The sequence below is a fragment of the Aulostomus chinensis genome, chromosome 18 (assembly GCF_037954235.1).
Source record: "Aulostomus chinensis isolate RoL2024-O1b breed Wild chromosome 18, RoL_Achi_v1.0, whole genome shotgun sequence".
Lineage (NCBI taxonomy): Eukaryota > Metazoa > Chordata > Actinopteri > Syngnathiformes > Aulostomidae > Aulostomus > Aulostomus chinensis.
The window spans coordinates 7,570,734-7,596,462 of NC_141337.1; the positions used below are offsets into that span (position 1 = coordinate 7,570,734).

The 25,729-nt window shown below is 41.5% G+C and overlaps 3 protein-coding genes and 1 long non-coding RNA gene across 5 annotated transcripts in view; 2 read left to right on the forward strand and 2 right to left on the reverse strand.

Annotated features, from left to right (window-relative positions):
- The window catches only part of LOC147244912 (uncharacterized), a 73,836-nt gene extending 66,519 nt beyond the window's left edge, over window positions 1-7,317 (reverse strand). For both annotated transcript variants that reach the window (XR_015110091.1, XR_015110092.1), the window contains exons 1-2: window positions 7,143-7,317; window positions 3,638-3,702 (exon numbers count right to left, since the gene is read on the reverse strand). This is a non-coding gene — a long non-coding RNA (uncharacterized LOC147244912). The remainder of the gene's footprint in view (window positions 1-3,637; window positions 3,703-7,142) is intronic.
- Window positions 7,210-10,750, forward strand: ccdc43 (coiled-coil domain containing 43). The gene is made up of 5 exons (XM_086185356.1): window positions 7,210-7,513; window positions 8,436-8,529; window positions 9,074-9,209; window positions 9,846-9,901; window positions 10,035-10,750. Exons 1-5 carry the CDS (start codon window positions 7,229-7,231, stop codon window positions 10,220-10,222), a joined length of 759 nt encoding a protein of 252 aa, XP_086041482.1. The 5' UTR covers window positions 7,210-7,228; the 3' UTR covers window positions 10,223-10,750.
- A 3-nt stretch (window positions 10,751-10,753) lies between these two features.
- On the reverse strand, window positions 10,754-18,649 carry meioc (meiosis specific with coiled-coil domain). Its single transcript, XM_086185355.1, has 8 exons — window positions 18,483-18,649; window positions 18,071-18,182; window positions 17,252-17,424; window positions 16,939-17,040; window positions 15,124-16,621; window positions 14,421-14,555; window positions 12,131-12,308; window positions 10,754-12,054 (listed from the first exon to the last, which is right to left on the reverse strand). The coding sequence occupies exons 2-8, from the start codon at window positions 18,134-18,136 to the stop codon at window positions 11,864-11,866; spliced, it is 2,343 nt and encodes a 780-aa protein (XP_086041481.1). The 5' UTR covers window positions 18,137-18,182; window positions 18,483-18,649; the 3' UTR covers window positions 10,754-11,863.
- Window positions 18,650-20,373: 1,724 nt separating this feature from the next.
- Window positions 20,374-23,364, forward strand: fzd2 (frizzled class receptor 2). Its single transcript, XM_086185073.1, has one exon. The coding sequence runs from the start codon at window positions 20,568-20,570 to the stop codon at window positions 22,203-22,205; it is 1,638 nt and encodes a 545-aa protein (XP_086041199.1). The 5' UTR covers window positions 20,374-20,567; the 3' UTR covers window positions 22,206-23,364.
- Window positions 23,365-25,729: the final 2,365 nt, after the last annotated feature.

A 25,729-nucleotide genomic window follows, 5' to 3' on the forward strand; every position in this document is an offset into this window, starting at 1 on the left:
GACATTAAAAGAAAAAATACATAGATCAGGAGTAAAACTGTGTGCAAATCACACAAAGCAAAAACGTTTAAATCTTGAACAAAATACATAAATTAGATGGATTATTTAATTCACCTTTACTTTTAGTTCCTGTCAAGAACCCAAGAAAAGCTCTTTTTAATGACTCCATTTAAGAAGGGACCCTATATGATGGTAATTCATGAAACATGAACAAACAAAAAAAAAAAGCAGCAACATTTCTGAAAACAAGATTTTACAAAAAAGCATTTCACAAAAACCAACACTTTGCAAAACAGCCGTTTCAGGCAGTTATTTACTGAACAAAACACTATGTTTTGGCAAAGAAATTTTTACAAAATATGGTTCTTCAGAAAAGATATTTCAGGGAAAAACTCTGCAATTGACAAAAAAAATTCCAAATCAACATTTCACAACACACAACAGTTAGCAAAACACAATTTTATGTGTCATTTCATCTTCTCTGAAATGTTTGGCTTTGTTAATTGTTGTTTTGGGAAGGGTTGCTGTCTTTTTTGAAATGTTGCTGTGCTTGGTGAAGTGTTGTGTTGTTTTACCCTTCAGGGCCACCAGATGAAGAATCACGAGTCCAGAGACTCAGACAAACCTAAAGACGCTGTGAGAACACAGGTGGTGTGAGACTGCACTGCACTGTCTGACGTATGAGTGAGCGATGGCTACCAGCAGAGCGCGGTTGACTCAGCCCATCGGCAGACGCGACACCAGCGCGGCACCAACCAACCATCTGCAGGAGCAACTGTGGAGAAGCCTCGCTGGACTGCTCTCTCTCTCCAACTTTTATTTGTGTCACCATCCTGTTAGAACAGTGACAGGAGCATGTGTATTGTTGTCAGCGTGGCAACACGGTGTCGCCACTAACTGTCATGTGCTGATTCGCTTGAGTCAATATTTATCCTGATTTGAGACGCCTTCTTAGGGCGTCATCTGACAGCAATTCATCTGATTAGAGACATATTCAAACGTGGCAATAGGGAAGAGTAAATCCATGAGAATTTGCTGGGATTGGTACTGAGGTTTGTGTGTAAACACCTTTCGAACCGTCAAATCTCATCCTGACATTCTTTTGTGTGTGTGTGTGTGTGTGTGTGTGTGTGTGTGTGTGCGTGTGTGTGGGGGGGGTTGCATTCAGCCATCAAGAGCAAAAGAGGGATTCATTTTAAAATGAGGTGATGAGTGTGTCACACTAGATAATAAGTGAGGATGGTGGGTTCTTCCTCTTTCAGCAAGCATTTCATTCATTCATTCATTTACCGAAAGCCTTAACAGTAGCGTAGCTAAATCAGTACAGTATCCATTTCCTTTTCGTATCATCTCTCTGAGATGCCCCCAAAAATCCATCCTTTATGCCCCATATGAAGCCAGGTCTTCAATTTAATTCGCCATCTGTGGCAAGCTTGAAATATTATCCAAGAAATGAGATCCGTGACCCTGAATACAGAGTGTGGAGCAGCACAGGGAGCAGGATAGAGACATGGCCTGATTCTGCGGCTAAGAGGCATGCTTTAGTACGGAGAGGAGACCCAAAGCCCCTCCCCATGTGGCATGGCTAAATATTTGCCCTCCTCCACTTGGCTGTCTAGACGCATCCACTCAGCCCCCTTCCCATCACTCCTCTGTTCTGCTCAGAAGTGGCAAGAGCTGGCACGGTCAGCCAGGCAGAGCGCCAAACCCACGACAAAAAGTTTCTCCTCACTGCCAGAGGTCACGGAAGTTCACCAACCTGGAAAGAATGGGCTTCGCATTTTTAAAACCTCTGGGTCGCCATTTGTGGAGTCACACACACACGCACAGCCGAGTGAGGGATGGGAGAAAAAAAAGCGCTGTCAAATGGTCTTTGTGCTTCCAATGATTTGGAGAAAGGAACCCTCAGAACTCGACGAGCGGTCTCTGCAGACTTCTGTGAGTTAGTGTTCCATATTCATTGCCTTTTTTCCACCGTCACATGGCAGGGATTTAATTGCCTACATTCAGACTAAAAAGCTAGATGAGCAAAAGCGGAGTGAAAGCACCGTGCCTCCTGAGAGAACAATGTGGGAAGTCCAACACCAGCATACTCAACCTGAAAGACGCATAACTACTAATAAGAGGCCTCATTACACATAACCAGATTATTCCCGCAGCAAGTTGATTTTTCTCCTCCAGAGATGCGAGGCAGTCGCTGAGCTCTAACCAGCTGATGAACAGCCTCGCATCTCTGCCATGGGGACACTTGGAGGGACTTCACACCAGCCTGGAAAGCATTGCGATGTGTTTTGCTGCCCTCTCTGGATGAAAGTTTCAGACCTGTTCAAACTCTGACAGCAGAACATCAATGGCGGGCGTGTTTGGGTGGGGTCACTCACACAAAACCGCACCTTCCTCTGATGACATCGAAACCTTGAACACCCTGCTACATCACAGCAGCAAGTTGAGGGGTCAAATCACTGCAAAGGCAAGATTTTACTCTTCAAGGCGGGCACTGACCAGGTGCTGTTGGGCTGTCCAAGACAAGAGGTGCCTAACCTGGTAATATCTGAGGTCATTGCTCCAAAACAGCGTCCTCGCGCTCTGACCGGTCAGATTCTGACAGAGTTGCTACAGTACACACAATGTGAGCTTAGCAGCTGTCATTGCAGTCTCCCGGTGAGACACTGTAGTTTTTCAAGGAATTTAGAATGACAAAATCTCTGGAAACAACTCAGTTTGTGCTGCAGGGTGTGCAAAACAAACTGAGCCTGTATGGATACATGCCACTGACTTCTCCCACATCTCAAGTGTGTTGCAGGTGTGAAGAATATCTTCTCACAATGTGACTGCTGCTAAAACCTGCATCTAAATACCCAATCAACAGAAATGCAGCATGAAAGGACGACACAGGCGCCAAACTCAAATGCAATGATGCAGAAAGACTACATGTTTCATGCAAAGTTGATGATATTTAATGATGTCTCAAAACGATTGCCTCATACAGTCGCCTATGATTCACCAGGAGTCTCATCATACAGGAGACTTGTGTTTGTTGGTAGCAAACTTAGAAAATTACAAAAATCTCACAGTCCGTTACACCTCATTTCCACAAAGTTTGCTCTAATGTCTGTCACTGTGTATAATGTACTATATGACTGGATGGAAACGTCGCCTGCTAGCTAGCAGACTAACAAGGTGAGGGGCTGATTTTGTGTTTTTCAGCATCCAGTTTTGCTGGGACACTGTTGCTTTTGCAAGCAAACTGTTCGTACAGTTCCTCCCAAATCCCCCACATAAGTTAAAATGTTTTCAATGTATCCGGAGGACCAAAACAAAAGAGTCAAAAAAGTGACTGTGTGCATGTGTGTGTGTGTGTGTGTGTGTGTGTGTGTGTGTGTGTGTGTGTGTGTGTGTGTGTGTATGTGAGAGAGAGAGAGAGTGTGAGAGAGAGAGTGTGTAAGATAGTTTCAAGAACTGGAAGAGAATAAAAATAGAGTAATAATCGTATGATTCCTTGAAATTTAGCATTGTTTATAAAATGATTAACATTGTTATCATCCTGTATCTGGTAGTTATTAAATTAAATTTCAAAACCTTCAAAAACAAACCTTTTTCATGTCATTTCATTCAGGGAAGAAAACACAGGACTTGCCTTCATTTCCCCTGTGTTTAAACCCCCATCTCCTCTGGCGCAGGATCCCTGAAGACTTCTGTGCCCTGAAATGATTGAGGAAAAAAACCAAAACATTTAATATTACTTATAAGTCTCGCAATCCATGGTTCGAATGTATTTCATTGAGAATTATCTTTGAAGCTAAGCAGTGAAGAATGTGAATCTCTGGACAACTATCAGCTCCAGCTACTTTAACAGCCATATTCAATCAAGTAAATCAGCATCAGCAAGACAACAAGAGATGAGGAAGCAAACATGCCTGTTAAACAGGCTGTTTTTCATGGCTGTACACAGACTGGTTGTTCGAGGCTCTGGTTATATTCTGTCACATTAACACTGCGATAGAGGATATGTTGACAGAGAGAGGACATTGCACATTGGGACTGTAGGGCTTTTGTAAGGCTGGTGGCATTGGGACAGGAAGACAAGTGTGTGTCTGTGTGTATTTGCGTGTACAGAGGGAGAGGGTTGCCTGTGGAGTGGAGCATGTGGATGCCCACCCACTCAGCAGCCTCGCGGCCCTCGTCATTTCGCATCAATCTACAGCCCCTCAATATAAATAGGACAGGCATCCTAAAGCTACACAGCGCTAAGAGAAGCAATGGCATTATGCACCAACCCAGGGCCCCTCTGCTTGAAATATGACCATTCCAGCCACTTGTAATGGAGGTTTCTGTTAACTGGGCATTTCTCTTGCAGCTAGTAAACATTAGTGGAATGTAGTTTATACTGTCTTTAATAACAGACGGCAAGTAAAAGCCAGCAGACATCTGTGAGACTTACCAGCTACAGTCTTTAAATGTCTTTCCCAAACTTATTGTATACATGGTACTAAAACTAGGGATGCAAGATTTTTTTTTTTGTTTAATTGCAGACACTTGATACAATGATATTTTACAACCAATTTGGTCTTTAGCCATATTTATTGGTGTTATATTTTTGGCATACAAACAAGTTTATATGATATTCACATGTTGCGCATGCCATAAAACACTGGTAAAAAAAAAAAAAAAAAGATAAATTAGAAAATTTTAACATTTTGGAAATGCTGGTAAATTATCAATTTATTGTTTTTCTCATCATCATTGATGATGAACCAAGAAAAAAAAAAGCCGTAGCAAAATAGTCAGGGCTACTATGAGATATTAAAAATGACCCACATCTGCCGACAGGACTGCAACCAGTGATTACATTCATTATTTACTAATCTGTCAAATATTTTCACAATTAACCAATGCAATATTTCATCTATAAAATGAAGAACAGAGCCAACACACATTTTCGTATTGCTTCTTTTGTCCACCCAACAGCTCAGAACCAAAGGATTTCTCCTTTTTCTATCATAAATGAGAAAAAAAGCAACAAATCCTGATATTGAATCAACAAGTGTCTGACATTTTTGCAAAGAAAAAAGTTACTTAAATTATTCATTTTCTTTCATCTGACAAATCAATTATTTGTTGGCACTCGACTCTTTTCAGCATTTTTGAAATAATGATCAAATATTATATGACAGACTGATATGATGAAAGGTTAACCATCCGCACAACACCACTGGAGCAAAAGCGCAAATGCGGGGAGTCCAGATCGTGGTGCACCGATTCATCAGTCTGGATTCATGATTGTTAAAGGGTGTTTGATGTAAATAAGTTGGAATTTTGCCTGTAGAGAGTGAACCAGATCTTTGAGCGAATGTGCGGGCTGTGAGGAACTGAAGGTGGTGCACTAAAATAGAGAGTACATTTCCACACGGTAGCTTCCCCGTGGCGCGGCAGAAGCTTCACACTTCATTACTGCAAGGCCGGTGAAGTGTGAAGCCATTTCGTAGGAGCTGTGGGATGGGGGGGCTATATAACTAATAACCCCACCACCTACACCCTACCTCCCTTACACAAAGTCCCTCTCTGGAAACATGATCAAGCCATTCATAAGGAATTATTATTTAATATATTCAAACAGCTGGGAGGTGTTGTCTGTTGTCCCAGTGTCAAATGAAAAGGCCTTTTTCTGTTTATAACCCTTCTTTAACGAACTGAGCTTGATACACATGCATGGAGCAATTTGCAATGAATCACATACTAAATAAGCTCCAACCGAATGTCATGCAACTCAATCCAAAAGTAGTTCCAAGACTGATTCTCTGACTTTGCAGAGGAGTGAACTTTTCTATGTCCTCTACTTCCACCCAGCGGCTAAAAGTAGTATGACATGCTCCTTTCGATTGTGTCTGATTACCACGCATCTGGACTTCATTTGTCCCCACACTTTTACAGACGGGAATGTCAAATTAAAAGTAATCATGTGTAATTCATCACATCTAAACTTTTGACTTGATGAAAAACCTTTAATATTTACAAGGGGGAAAGTTGATAATCAGAGTCTCTCTCTTTTAGTTTTCAGTAACAGGGTGTTTTGATCATGATTTTGTTCTGCCAGAGGCTGTTTAACTGCCAGCTGCCCACTGATTTAAAAAGAATAGCTGATTATTTTGAAAATCGGCATTTCATTAAGAGGCTTGTAGTCCACAAAGCTGCTGCAAGTGAGTGGACAAGTATTTCTATTGACTGGGTGGCACAATCAAATATTAATTTTTTTTCAGGGCATTTTTGGATTCATGGCAGTGTCCCAGGGAAGTTTGTGGACTGCCAATGCTAAGCACTTAGCACTGATTAGAATTTTGGCAGATTAAATGAATTTTACAACAAGCTGGCGAAGCTAGCATCGTGACAAAGTTAACACATCTATATTCAGAAGCTATGGAGTATGTTTGTAGACTATGGTTTGTGAAATTCTGAGGGAACTGAAGAGTCAATTTACTGAATATGACTATGCAGACGTCACACAGGTAGATGATACCAGTCATTTTTGCAACGTGTTTGCCAAGTATCTTCTTTTGCAGAAACTATCATGTACATAGGCTATATGATTTCTGGGTTTTTACTAAACTGTATGCGAAATAAACGTCGTCATGAGGATAACATCAACTTGGGTAAAGATGAGCTGTCAGCCAAATTAGTTGTAAGATGCCGTCATATCAAAAAATGTGCGTTACAATACTCAACATTTATGGTATTAACATATAATGCTTGAATGCTTTTTCTAGCCCTATAGTTAGATGAACTACTCAACCAGATTAGCAGGTGCTTTCGGATGATAATTTAAGTCTAAAATGATTCCGTCGTGATTAATTTATTAATGTTTCGGATGCTATTTTTAAGCAAACATGTCGTAAACTTGGTGAAGTCTTGGAAGTGACACAGAATTTTGAATCCTGCTAGACAGTTTGCAGCGACCTATTAAAACCAAACACAACAAACAAATAAAACTGCCATAAACAATACCAGAATATGCGCGTCTACGTGGAGTGGATGAGGTATCTCTTTTTCTCATTTGTGTTGTAGCTGCTAAACATTTAGCTAATAGTTTTTCAACTCTTTTATGTGTCCAAAATTTTACAAACAAAATGACAGCTTAATTACTTTACCTGACTTAGGCAGCTTAATCCTTGTTCAAAACTGACGTCCACGAACCAAACGTGTAGCTTTATCTTTATCCTCCTCCTTCTTACTAATGTTTCTAGTTTTTTTGTTGTTGTTTATTTATTTGTTTGTTAGATTTTTTTTTTCTACAGGCAATGGCAAAGGACAGTCGTGTGCCACGGAAAGACCCCATAGGGCCAATATGGCGGCGCCCGAGACAGACGCCGGCGAGTTCGAAGGCTGGCTATATGATCGTCTCGACTCGTTAGAAGTTGACCGTGAGGTGTATGGCGCATACATCTTAGGAGTCTTACAAGAAGAGGAGAGTGACGAGGAGAAAGAAGATGCGCTTCAAGGAATTTTATCGGCATTTCTGGTGAATATGTGAAGTGGCATGTCGCACGTAGCCACTCGAGCAGTGTTATGCCATTTGTTACGTCTTGTCCTGTCCACTGGGTAACGGCGCTGATGTCGGTTGTTATTTGTGGAGTTACGCGTCAGTGTCTCCCATTTAGGGTCCAGAAACCACCAGGAAGTGGGTTTGTCTTTCGCCACACCAAACCCGATTTAAAATAGGGACATTTCTGATTGAACGGGAGCCTGTGTCAGCGCTGTTATGTCAGTTATTACCAAACACTGTTCTTTGTGGTGTTTTTGTAAATTCGGCTCATGAAAGAATTACCAATCTATTTTCCACACACTTCAATTAATCTTGAAACTTGTCTTTTACTTTGTAGAGGATTCATTTATCAGCTCATTTAGATTAAGCTGCCTGACTGAGGTCTGGTAGCCTTCCTTATTTACAATGCACCAACCTTTTTTAGCAATGATTCTTATTATGAGTTTAAAGACCGCGGTCTTCCTCTTGGGCATAATTTGTTGTTTGTTTGTTTTACATGGTTAGTTTTGATGAGTTCCTGGATGTCTGAGGACTTTTGAGAATGTTATTTGTTCGAACACAAAAGTTGTGAAGGTAATTACACTGTTTGGCTCTACTAACTAAATAAAAAAAAGTATTTCCATGTGCATTCATGATATTGACCTAGAAAGTGCTCAAATACTAATTTCCCATTTCCTGCTTTATCCTTGAATGGTCTATTTCATCAAGTTGTGCTTGTTGAGGCTTTTCTACTTGACTTCCTGTTGATAATGTTGGTCTTCCGCACTAATTTCAAAACCTTTTGACAAGTATATATTGTTAGAAAATGTAATTTAGCTTATTCCTGAGCTCTATTCACTATCTGTAAACTGCCCGACTGTCATGTCAACCTTCAAGGCTGTTTGTCCTTTGTGTGCAGGACGAGGACACTGTGGAAGAGGTCTGCAAACAGATCATCAAGCAGTGGGCAGATGATCGCCGCCGCTCCGCAGCCAAACGAGATGCTGAAGATGGTATTGATTCAGCTTTGATTCATTTCTTATTTGTGAGTTCATCCCAGTTGGTGAACAATTGATCTAAGCTTTAAGAATAAACAATACATGATTTGGTTACCAAGGTCGGCATAGTAACGTGAAGCAGATAGCGTATACCATACGCGGAACAGTTGAACCATTGACATGATGAGTATTGCAACAATGAAGTCCAAACTTGCACACATGAATTTAAGCACTACAAAGAGCAGTAGAAACTCAGGCGAGAAGGCTCATACAGTCAGTCTGACCACACGTAGCAACACAGCTAGCAAGACTACCTTTAACACCAAACATACAGACATTAGCACTTGTGTGTTTTAAATCACCTATATTTGGGGGAGAGATTTCCATTAAAAAAAAAACAGACATATTCCTCAGACTGTTTAAAAAAAAAAAAAAAAGAGTTTAGTCATGCAAGAATTAATTCCCACTCAGTTTGTTCTGTCAGTGTTTTTGGAGAGGTTGTTTATTTTCTGAGGAACGCCTCCACGTCTGTTGACGTGGCTTTATTTCTCTCCTCCAGTTGAGGTCCAAGCCATCGCCAGTATGATAGAGAAACAGGCTCAAATCGTGGTGAAGCAGAAAGAAGTCTCAGAGGAATCCAAGAAAAGGAAAGAAGCCCTGCTTGCTCAGTACGCCAACGTCACAGATGAAGAAGAATATCCTTGATTGAGCGAAGGTGACCTGCTATCACTGAGTATTCTGCACTCGTGACTTTTTTTAAGCCCTCAATTTAGCCCTGCAGGAAGGAAGCAAAGCCTAATGGTTACTTCTAAGTCCTTGCTCTTGGCATCCATTGTGTACCTCTTGTACTTTGCAGTCATCCAGGTTTTTACATTTTAAGAGTTATGCAGAAGATAATACAAATAGCCTCAAGGCTTTTTTTTTTCCTACCTGTAAAACTAAACTGAGGGCCCTATATCCTTGTGTAGTGTCTGAGTAAGATCTCATTTACAGGAAGAACAGTTTGGTTTTTTTTAAGTTGTACAGGCATGGACTGGCCATGGAGGGATTATTTAAATTTTTTAAGACCAAAAGACAGAGAAATACCGAGCATGAGGAATAACTTGCTCCCTTAAAATTGGTTATTGTATATTTTTGAACAGGTAGTGTTACACTTCTTCAAAAATAACTCAATCGAGGCAACAAGTTCTATAGTTTGTTTTTCTACATGCAAGATTTTCTCTCTGTGGCCACCCCAGGGTTCTGTAAGGTTGTCTGCTTCAGTGAAATTCTCCCTCAGAGATATTGACTGATGATCCTGGAGATGTCAGTTCTTTCCTTGACAAGAGCACTGAAGCTGAAGAAGAAGAGCTACCAAGTGGAAATAACCTGCCTGGACCTGAGAAGTGTATCCTTTCAAAAGTTGAAGCTGTTGGAATCCACTACTCAAATGCGGCTGATGCACGACTTACATGAACGTGCAACTACACAATAACAATGTTCCCATCGTTTACAACTGTGTCCTTCACTCCACACGTCAGCCCTGTTTAGGAACACTAACGTGGAGGAGGTTCTAACCAGGCAAAAGCAAAAGCGGGACCAGGCTCGCGAAGACGCTCAGAAGAAGAAGGAAATGGACAAGATGCAGAGAGAAAAGGACAAACTTGCCAAACAAGACAGGAAAGAGAAGGAGAAGAAGCGCACACAGAAAGGTGAACGTAAAAGATAAAAGCAAGAGAGCGGACACTAAGAGTGAAGGTGGTTTGCCACATGACAAATGAAACAACAGTTATTGCCTCTTGATGAGAACCTCCCTTCACTGTGATGTCATCAGACCCTCTGAGTTACTTCCTGCTCTCAGTATGGGAAACCTGTATTGGAAGCTGTGCAGGTTCAGAATTCATATATTTGTTCTAGATTTATAAAGATGTCTAGGATAGAGTGTTGATCATGACCAGTCTGAGGACTTGCTCCCAATATTACGATACCCAGACATGATGACAGTAAGACTGGTTATCTGATATTTAGCGCTATGTCAACATCTTCCATATGCCTTTTTAATTTCTGCCCTGTAAGTGAGGCAGGTGTTCACGTTCTTTGCTTTCATTTTATTTCTGCTGCCTACTCATTCTGTCTGAGACTGAGAGCAAAGGGGTGGTTGAGAAATTATACCTCAGATAAATCACACACTAGCATCAGTGTTTATAATGATGGGCCTCAACATCTTTTTAAATTAATAAAAAAAAAAAAACATTTTGAGCAATTAAAATGTCTCTTTATTTGTTTCAATCTATCGAACAAACATGGAAAGAGAAACAAATGAACGTTAAAATGACGAGGAGTGGAACAACCCTGTTAATTTTCAAATAGTCAGAGGAGCGCTGACCCAGAGAAAGCACCAACAAAAGCTTCCATAGAAGCTTGGATTCTTAACTGAAAACTGCCATTTCTCAGAGGCATAATAGCTCATAGCAATCTTAAATGTTATTAAAACATCTGAAATTCAAAATGAAATTAAAATCACAATGTAAGTTTCAGTGTGTGTGTAGTCGTTCAAACTTGTGAGCACATTCCATATAAATAGGTTTTTAAGAATACATTCTTAACAGATGGAAAATGGAACATTTCAGAAAAGGTTTGATAATTTAGTTTCTTCACTTTCAACAACTGAGAGTCGATCTACAAAGACTTGAACTGCATCCTGAGAATCTTAACGTAGTCTAACTTGGTCTTAACTCCTTGATAGTGATATGTTTAATACTAAGTTGGTAATGGGAAATGTGATTGATTGAATTAAAAATACTTAACTTTTTAATTGTGATTATTGTTTGGCACAATTCAAACTTAACCAAATTGAAGATAAATACAACTTAAGCAAATACAGCACGCTTGGGTGACATTAAAGTTGTAGATACTCACTTGAATATTTCAAAAATTATACGATTTATAACTTTTTAAACTACTGCCCTTATGATTCAATTATTGCTAGGGAGAACCTAGCACAGAGGTTCAATTACATTCCAATAAATAAGTAAAACATTGAAGAATTCACGGAAATCTTCCACATAAATATTGCCTTTTAAATATAACGGTGATGGAGCAAGATTGACATTAATTTGGAACTGACACTAATTAAATGAAGTTAAGATGCTGCAGGTTAAATGACATTTCATGCAAGCTTGTCGGTGCCAAACTGCAAACTGCTCATCTCATATTCTGCAGTGATCACTGTGCTGATTGTAAAATGTCACTTTAGGATTATAGGCAAGTACGACAATTTGTTTTTTTGAATGCTGTCAATGGGGATTAATAGTTCTGTTGTGGCTTTAATTGAACCAAGACTTTGAACTCATGCTCGTTGCCCACTACATCATATTTTAAAAGAGTATCCCTCGTGTGGGGAAGGGCTCTCTGCGTGTGTGGCCTCCTCTCTGTCAACCTGCTGGTCCTGCATCTTCATGGGTTTCAGCACCATCATCTGAAGAGCACACCACAGGGCTGTGCGGAGCTTCCTGGTGGCTGCAGCGAGGTCCGTGAGAGCAATGACCAGCAACAGGGTATCTGAAACAGAAGCGAGTTAGGCCCCGCAGCATTTTGGAGGATGTACCTTTACCTAAAACCTGGCTGACTGAGTTACCTCTTTCTTCTGTGAAATGAGACCTCTGCTGCTGATGTCTGGACGTGTTCTCAAGCTCCTCCCTGCGTCTGGCCTGGCTGTTGCAAATAGCCATGTGATGTCTGTTTAGTGCTGTGTGGATGTTGCTGTGGAGAGGGATGTTCCATAGACCTTCCATTCTATCCATAAGGTTCACCACCTGCAAAAACACACAATGTCATATTAAGGTGATATCTCAGGAAACCTCTGAGGGAATTTCTTCACATTTTGCTCAAATGTCAACTGGGACTTAAAGATGACCTTAGAAAAGATCTTGGTGGCCAAGGTCAGAGCCACTGCTACTTCGCATCACAGTATCTCAGGAATCGCTTGAGGCAGTGTCTTTAAATTTGGCAGAAGTGTTCAAGGGGACTCAAGGGTGAGCTAAAAGATAGTGGTGGTAAAATGCTAAGAGGTACTGTCAGCTCACATGTGCATGACATCTCAGGAATGCCCGGAGAAAAATTCTCAAAATTTTCCACAAACATTCTCCGATACTTGTAGAGGAACTTTGTATGATGAAGGGATTTGTCAGACAAGTATCAGGCTGGAGACTCAGAGATGGCTCACACTGGACACTTTACTGGACGTCCATAACAGATGTACAAGGTTAACTGTGAGATGAGGTTGAGTCAGCTCCCCCACAACATCTGTGTTCCACCCCTCGTAAACAGTCCTACTCGTAATGTCGGACACTACCAGTAACACCTAACTGGAACATCTGGTACTATGTGACCTTAACACAGTCTAAACACAGCTACGCATCAGGATAACGCAGACGTCATAAGCATCAACTACTATCAGTAGTACAACAAATTTACTATTACAAAAGAACTTATGGAAGACGCCGCAGGTTCACTTCAAGCCCGAGATCAAGGTGCAGGCTCAGATCAGCTCTTATCCTTACAGATGAATTGTGAGGATAAGACCAAGAAAGTTAAAACAAAGGACACCAGATGAAATTCATAATCAGATCCCTCCTTTTTATCCCGAGGGGTTAAACAAATTTACAACACAAATGAATGAGAGGGGTCCAAGATTTTAGTGCAGGCATTGTACCTATCATTATTATAGGTGCACTGAGATGTGATGCTTTAAGTCCCGGGGAGCGCCTAAGTTCCTTTCAGATATCATATCTGACTCCTTCGCATGCTCTGCCTCTCCCTCGGTCTCGGCTGTGTTTTGTTTGGAGCAGCCTGTGCATACAATTTTCTTTGTGACTGTCCCAGCTGCGTAATAGAAGAAAAAATTTGATTTCCATACATTGTGAGAAGGGCCGTGATCACAGCATTCCACGCCATAGTGGTCCACGTCGCGTTAGCGATTTTCTAATTTCATACCTGCATGGTGATGCCATGTGTCAGCGAACCTTTTCAGCATTGGCTCTTTATTCTCCTGAAAACAGGTGGCCACTTTGCAAAAGTCAGCATGTGTACGTGCACTCACCAAAATTCTGGGTTCACTTTCAGTGAGCCAGTCAGCTAAGCTTATTTTAAGGCCACCCTCCATCCGTGATTTATGAGGATAAAACCAAGAAAGTTAAAACAAAAGATACCAGATGAAATTCCTTATCAATAATCAAGGATGAAATCAAAGCACTTTGGTCGTCGAGGTCACTGTGACTAAGCTGTGTACCAAGTAGTACTCATTAACATTAAACCTGGAAACAGGTGAAGAGTACTCTGGGACACCCAATCAACACAGATTTTAGAAGTAGGATCCATCCATCCATCGTCATCTTCCGCTTATTCCTACACATTAAGGGTCGCGGGGGGGCTGGAGCCTATCCCAGCGTCAACGGGCGAGAGGCGGGGTTCACCCTGGACAGGTCGCCAGTCCATCGCAGGGCCAACATAGAGAGACGAACAACCATTCACACTCACATTCATGCCTACGGTCAATTTAGAGTATCAATCAGCCTCGTCCCCAATTGCATGTTTTTGGACTGTGGGAGGAAGCCGGAGTACCCGGAGAGAACCCACGCAGACACGGGGAGAACATGCAAACTCCACACAGAAAGATCCCGTGCCCAAGCCGGGACTCAAACCCGGAACTTTCTTGCTGTGAGGCCACAGTGCTAACCACTGCACCACCGTGCAGCCCAGAAGTAGGATCTTCTTACACTAAAGACATGGTTCTTAATAGATGAACACAAACCCACACTAAACATCAATATGACATTTATTATAAAATGAATCTGAAAATATCACTTGAAGAAGCTAAAGCTGCTAACACAAAGCTCCCCTGTAGGTGGCAGTATTGAAGCTCTCACCCTTGTTTGTTCTCTCATCAGATTCACAATGAGGTTGTCAATTCTAGTGGCGTTGGGCGGAATCTTGGGTAGTTGGGTGTTAGTCACTGACGCCATCCGTTTCCCAAGAAACGATTTTGGAAGGATGACCTCTGCCTGAAATAGTAGACAAAAGAGAATGACGAGCGAACACTTGAATTACATTCAGGCAGATAGCAAATCCCAAAACAAAGAGAAGCCAGTACTGGATTTGTTATAGCTGGATCTGCTCGTCTGAACATTAATGTGCTATGAGATAAAATGTGTGCATGGCTCCCAGTCATAATAAACACTCTACTTCACGTTTACTAGTTTATGGGGTCCACAAAGTCACTGATGGTCATTGACAGTCATTTCATTTTGTACATTTGAGTGCGTCTGTGAAAAAGATGTTGGAATACACAAACTTCTGATATAGATTTAATATTCAATAAATACCAAAGAAATTGTCAGATACACAAGATCTAGTACTGTAATAAAGAGTATTTGCCAAACCTGGTCTGAAATATTTTTATTTCCACTTTAATAAAAACCCTTATTGGATTCTGCGGTAACAAAAACCAATATAGCTCCTGAAATATAGCTGATACTGTTAAATAAATAACATGTTTCTTGGTGTGCCAACCTTGAAGTCCACCCTTTTACATCACACAGCGAAAACCAAATTCCTATTTTCAAAACGTACCTTCTTTCTCTCTTTCTCTAAACACCTCCACTGCTCATAGCATTCGTCAACACACAGGTAAAGCTGGGTCACCAGTCCTCCGTGATTCATCACCAGTGACGGTGTCATCGCTGAGGCCATGCCATGATAAATGCTCTCTCCTCGGTTGGCCAAAGTGTCGCCGAGATAGGAATTAAATGCTGCGCATTCTTTGGCAGACAGCATGTCACCCGGAGACATGCCAGGAGAACCACTTCCATAAGGAAAAGAATGTCCTGTGCTGAAGTTGAACGAATTGACGGGGGGCCTTGAGTAACTTCTGGGGTCATTTGCAGGATATATGAGAGGCACAAACTGCTGGATATTCCCTGAACTGGTCATGCAGTTTTCTCCATCAAATCTCTGAACACTTTTCCAGGGATTGAAGTATGGGTTGTGTAAGAGAGGTTGTTTCTTATCTCCCTCTCTCATGTGATTGGCAGTTTGAGGTCTTGCGGAGAAGCTTTCTCCCACAAACCCAGACATGTGCATCCTCTTCTTTTCCTTCTGCAGCTGTGGCTTTGTCATGTTCTGGATCTGGCCCTGCTTCATCTGCTGATTTGAATACTGGTTCATGCTGGTATTCATGAAGAGCAAAGCATTTTCTCCGTGCAGCTTTTTGGGATATTGGTTTAAGAGGTTTAAAGACGCAGAGACTGGCTTTGGTGGCTGGAAGTATTCTATGTTTTGACTGCTGAACCCTGGTAGATCTTGATAAAAGTCATGCTTAAATGTTTGTTTCCTCATTCCTCCCTTTCTTTCCCTCGGCACTTCACCAAACAGCTGTTTTTGGGTGTGCATTGCAGGAGGGCTTTGTGCTGACATTGCTGGGCTGGTAATTTTACATTGTTCGAGCAGACTGTCTTCATGGTAAACCGCCTTCCTCTGCATGTTTGGAAACTCTCCGTGACTATCATGCTCACTAGCCATGAATGACTGAAAGCTGCTGACCAGTTGGTTAATGTCTTGTGGGGCTTCAAGTTCATTGCTAATGGGCTTTGCACTGTTCTGGATGTAGTGGTCCTCACAGTAACGATGAAAGCATGGGCTGTTCACCTCAGTCTGTGGTTGGAAGAATTCACTGATTTCAGAGAGGCTGTTCATAGGCTGGCTATCTGCTCTGTCTTTATCACCTGATATGTTCTCATATTTGCTATGTTGCATCTGTGACACGTTTCCAACTTGGGGAAGTGGTAGACCTGGTGGCAACCTCTGAGGATAGCTGATGACGCCGTCCCTGTCTCCATTTGGTAAATTGTTGCACCACTGTTGATAAGCAGTAGAGCCGCTGAACTGCTGGCTAAACTCCTCACGATCTTGGTTCACTGACTCTGCCGGTGCTTTGTTGAAATCCTCCACAGAAACATAGTTGGGTAGAAAAATGGAGCTGTACTGTGCTTTAGCCTCTGATTGAAAATACTTAAGCAGTTCTTCTCTCAATGTCCTTGAAGACCAGACAGAGTTACAGCTCGGTGGGTTCCTGAAAGGATTGAGAGTTTTCATTGTAGGTATTTATAATACCAGTCTAATCCAAATGTGCTAAATAGATTTTTCTGACAGATTAGGGCTGAGAGATGTGACCTTAAACTTTAACTTGGATTGCAATTACTCAACTGTTATTTCACTGTTCTAGTTCTCTGACAAGGTCTGTACTATGAATATTCTCGACAATTTAGATTAATATACAATCATTGACAAGTTGTAAAACAAATATGTACAAACACCTCTATTATACATCTTACAATGCATGGTTGAATATGTTCCTCCACCACCAACACTGTGAGAACTTCAACGTACCCCTCAGTGTAGCAGCTGTCCTGACAATCATCTTCACCCAAGATATTTGACACTAAACCTAGTAGATCAGGCTCCCCGTCATCAGCTTTATCACTTGGTTTCCTTTCAGGAAAAAAAACAAAAAACAACACATTACTCATTACTCTCAAGGATATGTTTCAAATCATCAATATGTCATTGCCACATTAAGACTTGAACAAATACAACATATCACTAACCTCCAAATAACAGCCTTACACCAGAAACCTGTGCTGCCGTAGCAGAACAGCAGCATGATTGACACTCAACAACATTTGGGATGGTTCATGAATACCTGGTCTTAACGCCGCTCGGAGCACAATCATTAAGTTCACAGGGATCATCATGAGCATTGTGAGGCCAGGGCATGAGAGAGCCTGTGTCCTGTTCCTGCAGTGAGACACCCGGGCTGGAAAGAAACGGTAATCCAGCACTTCCATTGCTTCTGTGACCCATATTTACAGAAGCCTGAGAAGGAAAAAAAAAAAAAAGGCAAAAATGTATTTATCTGAAGCTGTAGTTCACCTTACAACAAAACTTTTAATATTGTTTCCAAACAGTGATTTCAAAAGCAAATACACGAAAAGAATAATTGATTTAGAAGTTATTTGCAGGGTGAAGAAAACATCAGGGACATTTCTAACACAAATGAGATTAACAGAGATAATCCAAAACTAGATCAATAACAAAGTCAAGACAATAATCTTAAAATTCTCTGGATGTTTTAGCCATGTGCTAAACTGAGAGATCAATTTTAATGATAATGTAGTATCATTTCAATATATTTAAGACTTGTGTTTTTTAAAATTGTTCACCATACCATATTTACAATCAGTCAAAATAATAGCAATTAGATTTCCGTGTCTGAATTGTTAAGCCCAAATGTAAGCTTCTCAGAAGCTTAATCAACTTGTTTTTTTAAATCTAATCAGGATTTTTATGCCTCCTATCAAGAGGTCAATGATCAAGGTCATGATCGTCCCATTTCCAATCATAGGTTATCCAATTATAAGTATTTTATAATGTTTTTACTAATATCAAAAAACCCCAAACCAGTCATTCTTGCAGTAACTGTGCTGGTCTAAGTGCTTATGAGACTAAAATCAAAAATTACCTGACGCTGCTGGAACGAGGGAAAGAGTGAATTCGAAAACGTGCTCTGGAGCCCGTCAAATGCCATTCTTAAGTCCCTTGAACTTGAACTAATCCTTTAATCCATTGGTGATCTGGTATAAGACGTGAAATTAGTTATGGAGATAACATTACATAATTTTACAGATCAATTACAAACTGTTATGTCAGAGGAAGACGCCACTGCGGCCCCGTCAGCAGCTAGCTAACATAGCCGTTGTTGGGTTAGCTGCGCGTGCCATGCTTCCTCGGCTAAAGTGGATTTTAAACGTTTTCTTAAGGAACCAGAAAAAAACAAAAACAACAACAACAAAAAAGTTACACCCTCTTGTCACATTATAGCTCACTGCGTCTTAAAATACTTTTCAACCAATTTAACGACTGGCCCAACCTACCTTTACATGCGAATTGAGAGGGACTTGGAAATGTTAACAGTTCCCCTAAGTGGTTTTACATTACTGTATCCGCGGTTCCCCCCTCCCGGGTTCGACCCCTCCTCAGACGCCTGAGCGCACATTGGCTGAGCCCAACGATTTTTATTTGTGGTCCAATTAACGTCCAGCAAGAGATCGAAGAGCATAGCAACATCTGGGCCTGCACCTCCCCCTAGCGGTGACAGTGATAGTAGTACTCGACGGGTGAAAGTACTTTCCTTCCTCTTGAAGTACCCATTAGTGAATTTTCTTGAGTAAATCTCATAAAGTACAGATACAATTACCATATATTTACACATTAGAGATTATCACTGACACTGGGGAGAACGTGGTATTACAAATGTGTGTGGTGCGTGTTTGACACCACCCTTGGCCTTCTTTAAAAAAAACAAAAACAACCCCAAACTTCACATTTCTATAAGATGTGCTAAAATTTAACAAAAAAATGTGTTTATGACATTTTTAATATAATTTTAATTATTGTTATTTGCAGCATCACACACACACACACACACACATAATTAACACACAAACATACACACACACACAAAGAGCCCTAAAAAAAATTCCGTAATATTGATCATTTTCCTTTCACACATTTAACCACTGTAAACAAAATGTCTCCTTCTATCACGTTTATGCACTGAGGGCATTAAATTTACTCATTTTTGACTCTTTGTGTGTACAGAATTTTGTACCAATAGCTTCCAACGCTCATGATGTCACAAAAATTCTTCTTTTGAAAATCTGGTTGTCATTGAGCACTGAGAAAATGTACAGTTTTTCCATCATTTTCCAGCGTCACACTCAACAGAAAAAAAAAAATCATTTTACAAATGAAGCTCAAGTGTTCAACTGTGGGAACAAGAAGAAAAACACATTTCTGGACCGGCGGAGAACTTTGAAACTTAATCAAAACTTGGTGAAGGATGATTTTAATTAACAAATAATTGCTATGCCAAAGTCTGAAGCCAATGTAGAGGAGTAGAAAAAAAGTTAATGTGGATGGGAGTAAAAAGTACACTGAAAGCAAAGTAATCAAGTCCTGGTACTTATTTAAGTAACGGAGTATTTGCTGAATGACTGTCCTGTCATCGCATCTACCTGGGTTTTACAGCCTTCGTAGTGAAAGAATCAAGTCATGACTCCAGTGTTTTCATCACATTCAGTTTATCTTTCTCCAGTTCAGACAAATATAGTCATAGTCCGTTCACATTAATCCCATTCCAATCCAGGTTCATACAAGAATAATATATGAAGACCGTTTTACCAAATACACTGTCACACTTTAACATGGAGCTTGAACATAGTATAGCCAATAGGAGGCGCTGTGTACCATCTTCTCCTCTTCTTCAAACTGGGCACCGTGAAGTCCAGGCCACGCAATCGAGCTGAGTTGTCAATTCTCATTGTAAGAACGAATTACCGGATCACATGTGACTCTTCTTTCAAAATAAGAGCAATTTTACCGAGTGTTGTGGTAACTTGGGGTAATTGACCAGTTGAGGAGATAGTGAAAAGTTGCTGTTTACATTTCTATTAATGCAATCACTGCATGGAATTTAGTGTACAGGGGATCGTGGTTTTCCCCTTTCACATTAAGTGTTATCACCTCTAAAGTGCCGAAAGTATGCAATTTACAAGAATTAAGAAGCAATAATAAAATCCATCATCGAAGTGGCTTAATCATTTACGCTATATAATGCTATTCTTATATGTCCTGTTTTGTGCAGTGATATGACAGAGAGTTTAATGATGTAACCAGTTTCTGGCCGTTAGTATTTTATTTTTGAAAGATTTTACCGGATATCTCAGACCTAAATACGTGGATTAGACAGCAGTGAAAGAGACGGAGTTTGGAGAAAGGAAAAAGTCATCAGGCTGCTTTTAAAGCGGAGAGCTTACACAAAGAGGACGGCGTTTAGCTCCGAACATCACCTTTCCGTCTTAGTGAGTTACTTGAGAGCTGCTCGCCGATCTGGTGTTACGTAATAACACAAGTTTACAACAAACTTCTCTGAGTGAAGTTGTCCTAAACTTGGGAAGATGACTTTTTGCAAGACTTGGTCAGTTATACTCCTGCTGCCTCTTCTGATATCATCCCAGTATCATGGAGACAACGGAATAGTCATCCCGGAGCATGGATTCTGTCAGCCGATTTCAATCCCTCTATGCACGGACATTGCTTATAACCAAACCATCATGCCTAATCTAGTGGGTCACTACAACCAGGAGGACGCAGGACTCGAGGTGCACCAGTTTTACCCTCTGGTAAAGGTACAGTGCTCCCCGGAGTTGAAATTCTTCCTGTGCTCCATGTATGCGCCTGTGTGCACTGTTTTGGAGAAGGCCATCCCTCCCTGCAGGTCCATCTGTGAGAGAGCCAAACAGGGCTGCGAGGCTCTCATGAACAAGTTTGGCTTCCAGTGGCCGGACAGATTGCGCTGCGAGAACTTCCCTGTGCTGGGAGATGGACAAATCTGCGTGGGACAGAATGACTCATCTGCAGCCACTGTCCCAACCGTAGTGCCTATCCCGGGAACCCCAGATCTTCCTGTGGTGTCCTCACATGACAAACCTTTCCGTTGTCCCCCTGCTCTAAAAGTCCCCCCTTATTTGAACTACAGGTTTCTGGAGGAGAAGGATTGTGCAGCTCCCTGCGAGCCATCACGGAGCGGCGGCTACATGTTTTTCAGTGACAAAGAGATCCACTTCTCCCGTATATGGATTCTGGTTTGGTCCGTCCTTTGTTGCGCGTCCACCTTATTCACAGTTACTACTTATTTAGTGGACATGCAGCGTTTCAGGTACCCAGAGAGACCCATCATCTTCCTGTCTGGCTGCTACACTATGGTCTCCATAGCCTACATAGCTGGCTTCTTCCTGGGAGACAAGGTGGTGTGTAATGACAGTTTCAGCCCTGACGGTTACAAGACCATAGTCCAGGGCACCAAAAAGGAAGGCTGCACCATCCTCTTCATGATGCTCTACTTCTTCAGCATGGCCAGCTCCATCTGGTGGGTCATCTTGTCCCTCACCTGGTTCCTGGCAGCAGGTATGAAGTGGGGCCATGAGGCTATTGAGGCAAACTCACAGTATTTCCACTTGGCGGCCTGGGCGGTACCTGCCGTCAAGACCATCAGCATCCTAGCCATTGGGCAGATCGAGGGAGACGTGCTCAGCGGCGTCTGCTTCGTCAGCCTCAGCAACCTGGACCCTCTACGGGGCTTCGTGTTGGCCCCGCTCTTCATCTATCTATTCATAGGAACCTCTTTTTTGCTGGCTGGCTTTGTTTCATTGTTCCGCATCCGCACCATCATGAAACACGACGGCACCAAGACGGAGAAGCTGGAGCGTCTGATGGTGCGGATCGGGGTGTTCAGCGTTCTCTACACGGTGCCTGCCACCATTGTTATCGCCTGCTTCTTCTATGAACAGGCCTTTCGCCCCCACTGGGAGCGGAGTTGGGTCAGCCATAACTGCAGAAGTCTGGCCATCCCCTGCCCCATGCACAGTGGACCCCGTATGACCCCGGACTTTACAGTCTACATGATCAAGTACCTGATGACCCTCATAGTGGGCATCACTTCCGGTTTCTGGATCTGGTCCGGGAAGACGCTGCACTCCTGGCACAAATTCTACACAAGGCTGACGAACGGCAAACATGGTGAGACCACTGTGTAGAACAAAGGGACTTTCTTACCTACATGTTCTTACAGCGTTTCCAATTGACTCAGCCATTCATACATGCCATTCTAAGCATTCGGGGGTTGACAAAAGGCCACGCTGGATAAACATGGAATGAACCTGACTGTCTGAACAAATAACAAGCATGGCTACGGGATGTCATGTGCTGAAACGCTCTCCTCCCCCTCTGGCTCCTTTTCTAAAAACCAACATGAGGGGAGCAATGATCCAGCAGCCACAGAATACAGAATGGCTCTCTTAATGTCACTTGTAATTAAATTACACTGTAAATAGTATTTGTAAAAACATGAAATTATATATTTGTATTTAAAAAAAAAAAATCTGCCAGTGTACCTGCTTCACTTTTGCACTGTTAGAAAGTCACATCGTGTAGATCTAGACATGCTCCATTTTTTTTAAACCAAATTCAATGATTGTTCATTTTTCAGTTTTGTGGTACTATGTCAGAGATTTTTTTCCAGTTGAACTCAATACACTATTGCTCCTTATTAACTTAAAAAAAAAAGGTTATATACGTCAGTAAAAAAAAACAAACATTTTGGTAAGTAAGTAAACCCTGAAAATAGGGATGCACAATGTAAGATATTTTTTTGCCAATATGTTGACTGATTTTAGCTGATACAATATTGATATATTCACATTTTTCCCCACACTTCATTGCCGAGATCAAGTCTCGCCTGTAGTGTAATTAACATGAAAGGTACCATTCATGTTAAAGGCTGATAGCTGATTGATGAGTTGATGAGATATTTACATTTTGTACACACTGAAAAATATATGTAAATGTTACTAATTCGTCCTTGGTACCAAAACATATGGAAAAGCCAATAAATCATATATTTAACACAAGTTTTCCAAAACATCTGGGGGTTTACAAGGGACGTTGAACTGATAAATGCCGATACTGTTAAGACCGCTGGTACTTCGTGCATCCCTACCTGAACGTTTTTGAGAATTAACTTCACAAATACCTGTATATTAGAGTATATGTGGTTCAGTTAGGATTAAAATGTACTTAAATAAATGTTTATTTTGTATTAAACCGAGTAGTTCGTCATACATTTCAGTGAATATATTTTTCCTCCGTTTTTTTCATATGTACACAGAGAGAATGTGTGGTCATTAAAATTTGCCCAGGGGGTGTGGAAAAGTCATGGAAGTTTATTAGCAAACTATGTTGCATGAACCCTGACAAAGTATAGCGAGTCCCTTAAAAATATCAAATAATCATATTCCTAATTGTATGGTTCATATATATATACTTTGCCCTAAAATGTTTAGTGTTAAATCCTGTCTTGATGAGTTATTTTCTTTCCTTAAAGTACGTCCATGTTTTGCCAGGGGGTCACACCTGAACACCTGTTGCGTCAGACTGGCTGACGACTGTAAAGGAGATTATTGGAATTCTTAATGAAAAATAGCTTCTTATAAAACTCTCTGGGGATCAGGAGGAAGCGAAACATCCCTCCAGTCACTTATCAACCTTTCTGTTAACGTATTCTGAAAGATTTCCCATCTCAGTGGCACCAAATTTCAAGAATGTGACAGAGGCCTCTCCAAATGGTGGGTAACCTCACATGAAACATCACCATCAAGTGCTAAACAAAACACGGAAAGCTTTTCCCCTGTTGTTACAGAGGGATCAGCAGGGTAAGAGGCGTTTTTGGGGGGGGGGGGAGTCATTTGGTGAAAAGTGCAGTTGGATAGGTGAGGAAATGTTCCTGCCTGCCTGACTGTTTGTTGAAGAAAAGAACAAGGTGGTTCATCTTGGCTTTCAGTTCTCTGCAGCCACTCTGCTTTCTGCCAAGTTGGAATCCCCCAAGCCACACATGGCTGAAATTGAACCATCTCTGCCGCGGTGATGTCATGAAGTAGATGGGTGTGTTGGAGAAAGATGATCCTCCGGCCTTAGAGCGCAAGCTTTGGGCTAGAAACAGGAGTTTGAGAAGTGTATTATTGTGCAGCATATTTATAGCAGCTGCATGAGGTAGTACTTGGGGAGTGTGTGTGTGTGTGTGTATATATATATTTACAAATACATATAATTCTAATTTCTAGCACGATCCCACAGCTGCATCATCCTATCAATCTGTGTATCTACTGACCTACGGACAAGTTTATGTTCGTCTTTCTTGTGCCCTGCTAGAGATGAGCTCTAATAACACACGGTTAAAATCGATTAAAGGTAAGTACAGATAGTCTGAGGGACGGGGGACAGATTTACAGTGCATAAATCAACCTGTGCCTCTATCTGCTCTACACTCCCCTCCTCTCCCCGCCTTCCCTCTCCTCGCTCAGATGAATGGGGGGAATGCGAGTGAGTCAGTGGAGCGGCGCTGGGCCTTTGCCTAGTGACAGACAGTCTCCAGTGTGCTGCTCACTTCAAAGCGCTGCTGAAACCTGACTAGCTCCTTGTAAACAGTGCCGCCTGGCCCGAAGGCCCACTTCCTGCGCTTAACTCAACTTAATGGCTGGCTTGTTTGGCTTTGCACTGAAGCAGAGAAACGAGTGAGAGAATGAAGGGAAGCAGCATGTGGGTGGGGTGCTGGTGGTAAAGAGAGTCAGATTGTTTTTTGGGGTTAAAAGGAAGGAGGGGTTTTGGAGAGCGTGATGGAAAATAGCATTATTTGGTTGCTTTTGTCTTCCTCCAGGAAAAATAAAGAATGGAAGAATCTGAATGAGGAGAGACTTGATTGTGATTTTGTTCATATGTCAACAAAAAGCTTGGATGTCAGACCATCACAACTAAATGGAATCAGATGCTTTGCTTTTGATTCTTGCCAGGTAAGAAGTACGTGGCCCCCTCTAGGAAAATCTTGCACACGCTGGTGTTGCCCTTCTCTACATGTAGAGAATTTTAATTATAAACATTCAGCTTTATAATAAAACACTTAAATAGCACAAGAGGTGGTCGTTCTCTAGAGGAGATAATTTCAATTTCCCCCTCTCTTATGTCGGTGCCCAGTTTCTCTGTGGCAGCTGTCTCCAATGTTGTTGAAGTCAGATCTTAAATCTTGCATGCAGCCGTTTCCTGCTTGCTTGAGGGCAAGAAGGGACAAGCCGAGGATCAGGGGTAAGACAGGAAGAATGCTTCTGCAGTTGATATTATGATGTCGTTCTTATTGGAAAAAGGGCCTTTCACAAAAAGTTTGTGTTATTCGTAAAAAAAAAACGCCACTGTTTAAATGAATACACCACAAATTTGTTAGTTCTCTTGAGCGGCGCTATCATATCAAATCTGTTGAGAACATAGAAAACAAAAGAAAATAGAATTGAGGGGGACAATGAAGGACAAAAGTAAAGAAAAAAAAAAAACAGCCCAGACATGTAGTAAGCCTGTTTCTAATCAAATCTTGGCACAAGAAGAACTCGTGCTCCAAAGGCTAACTCTGGATTAGCTGTAGTCATACATTATCGTAACCATAGGAGAGCAGCTGAGATTTTCCAGAGCACACGCACACACGCACACACACACACACACACACACGCATACACACACG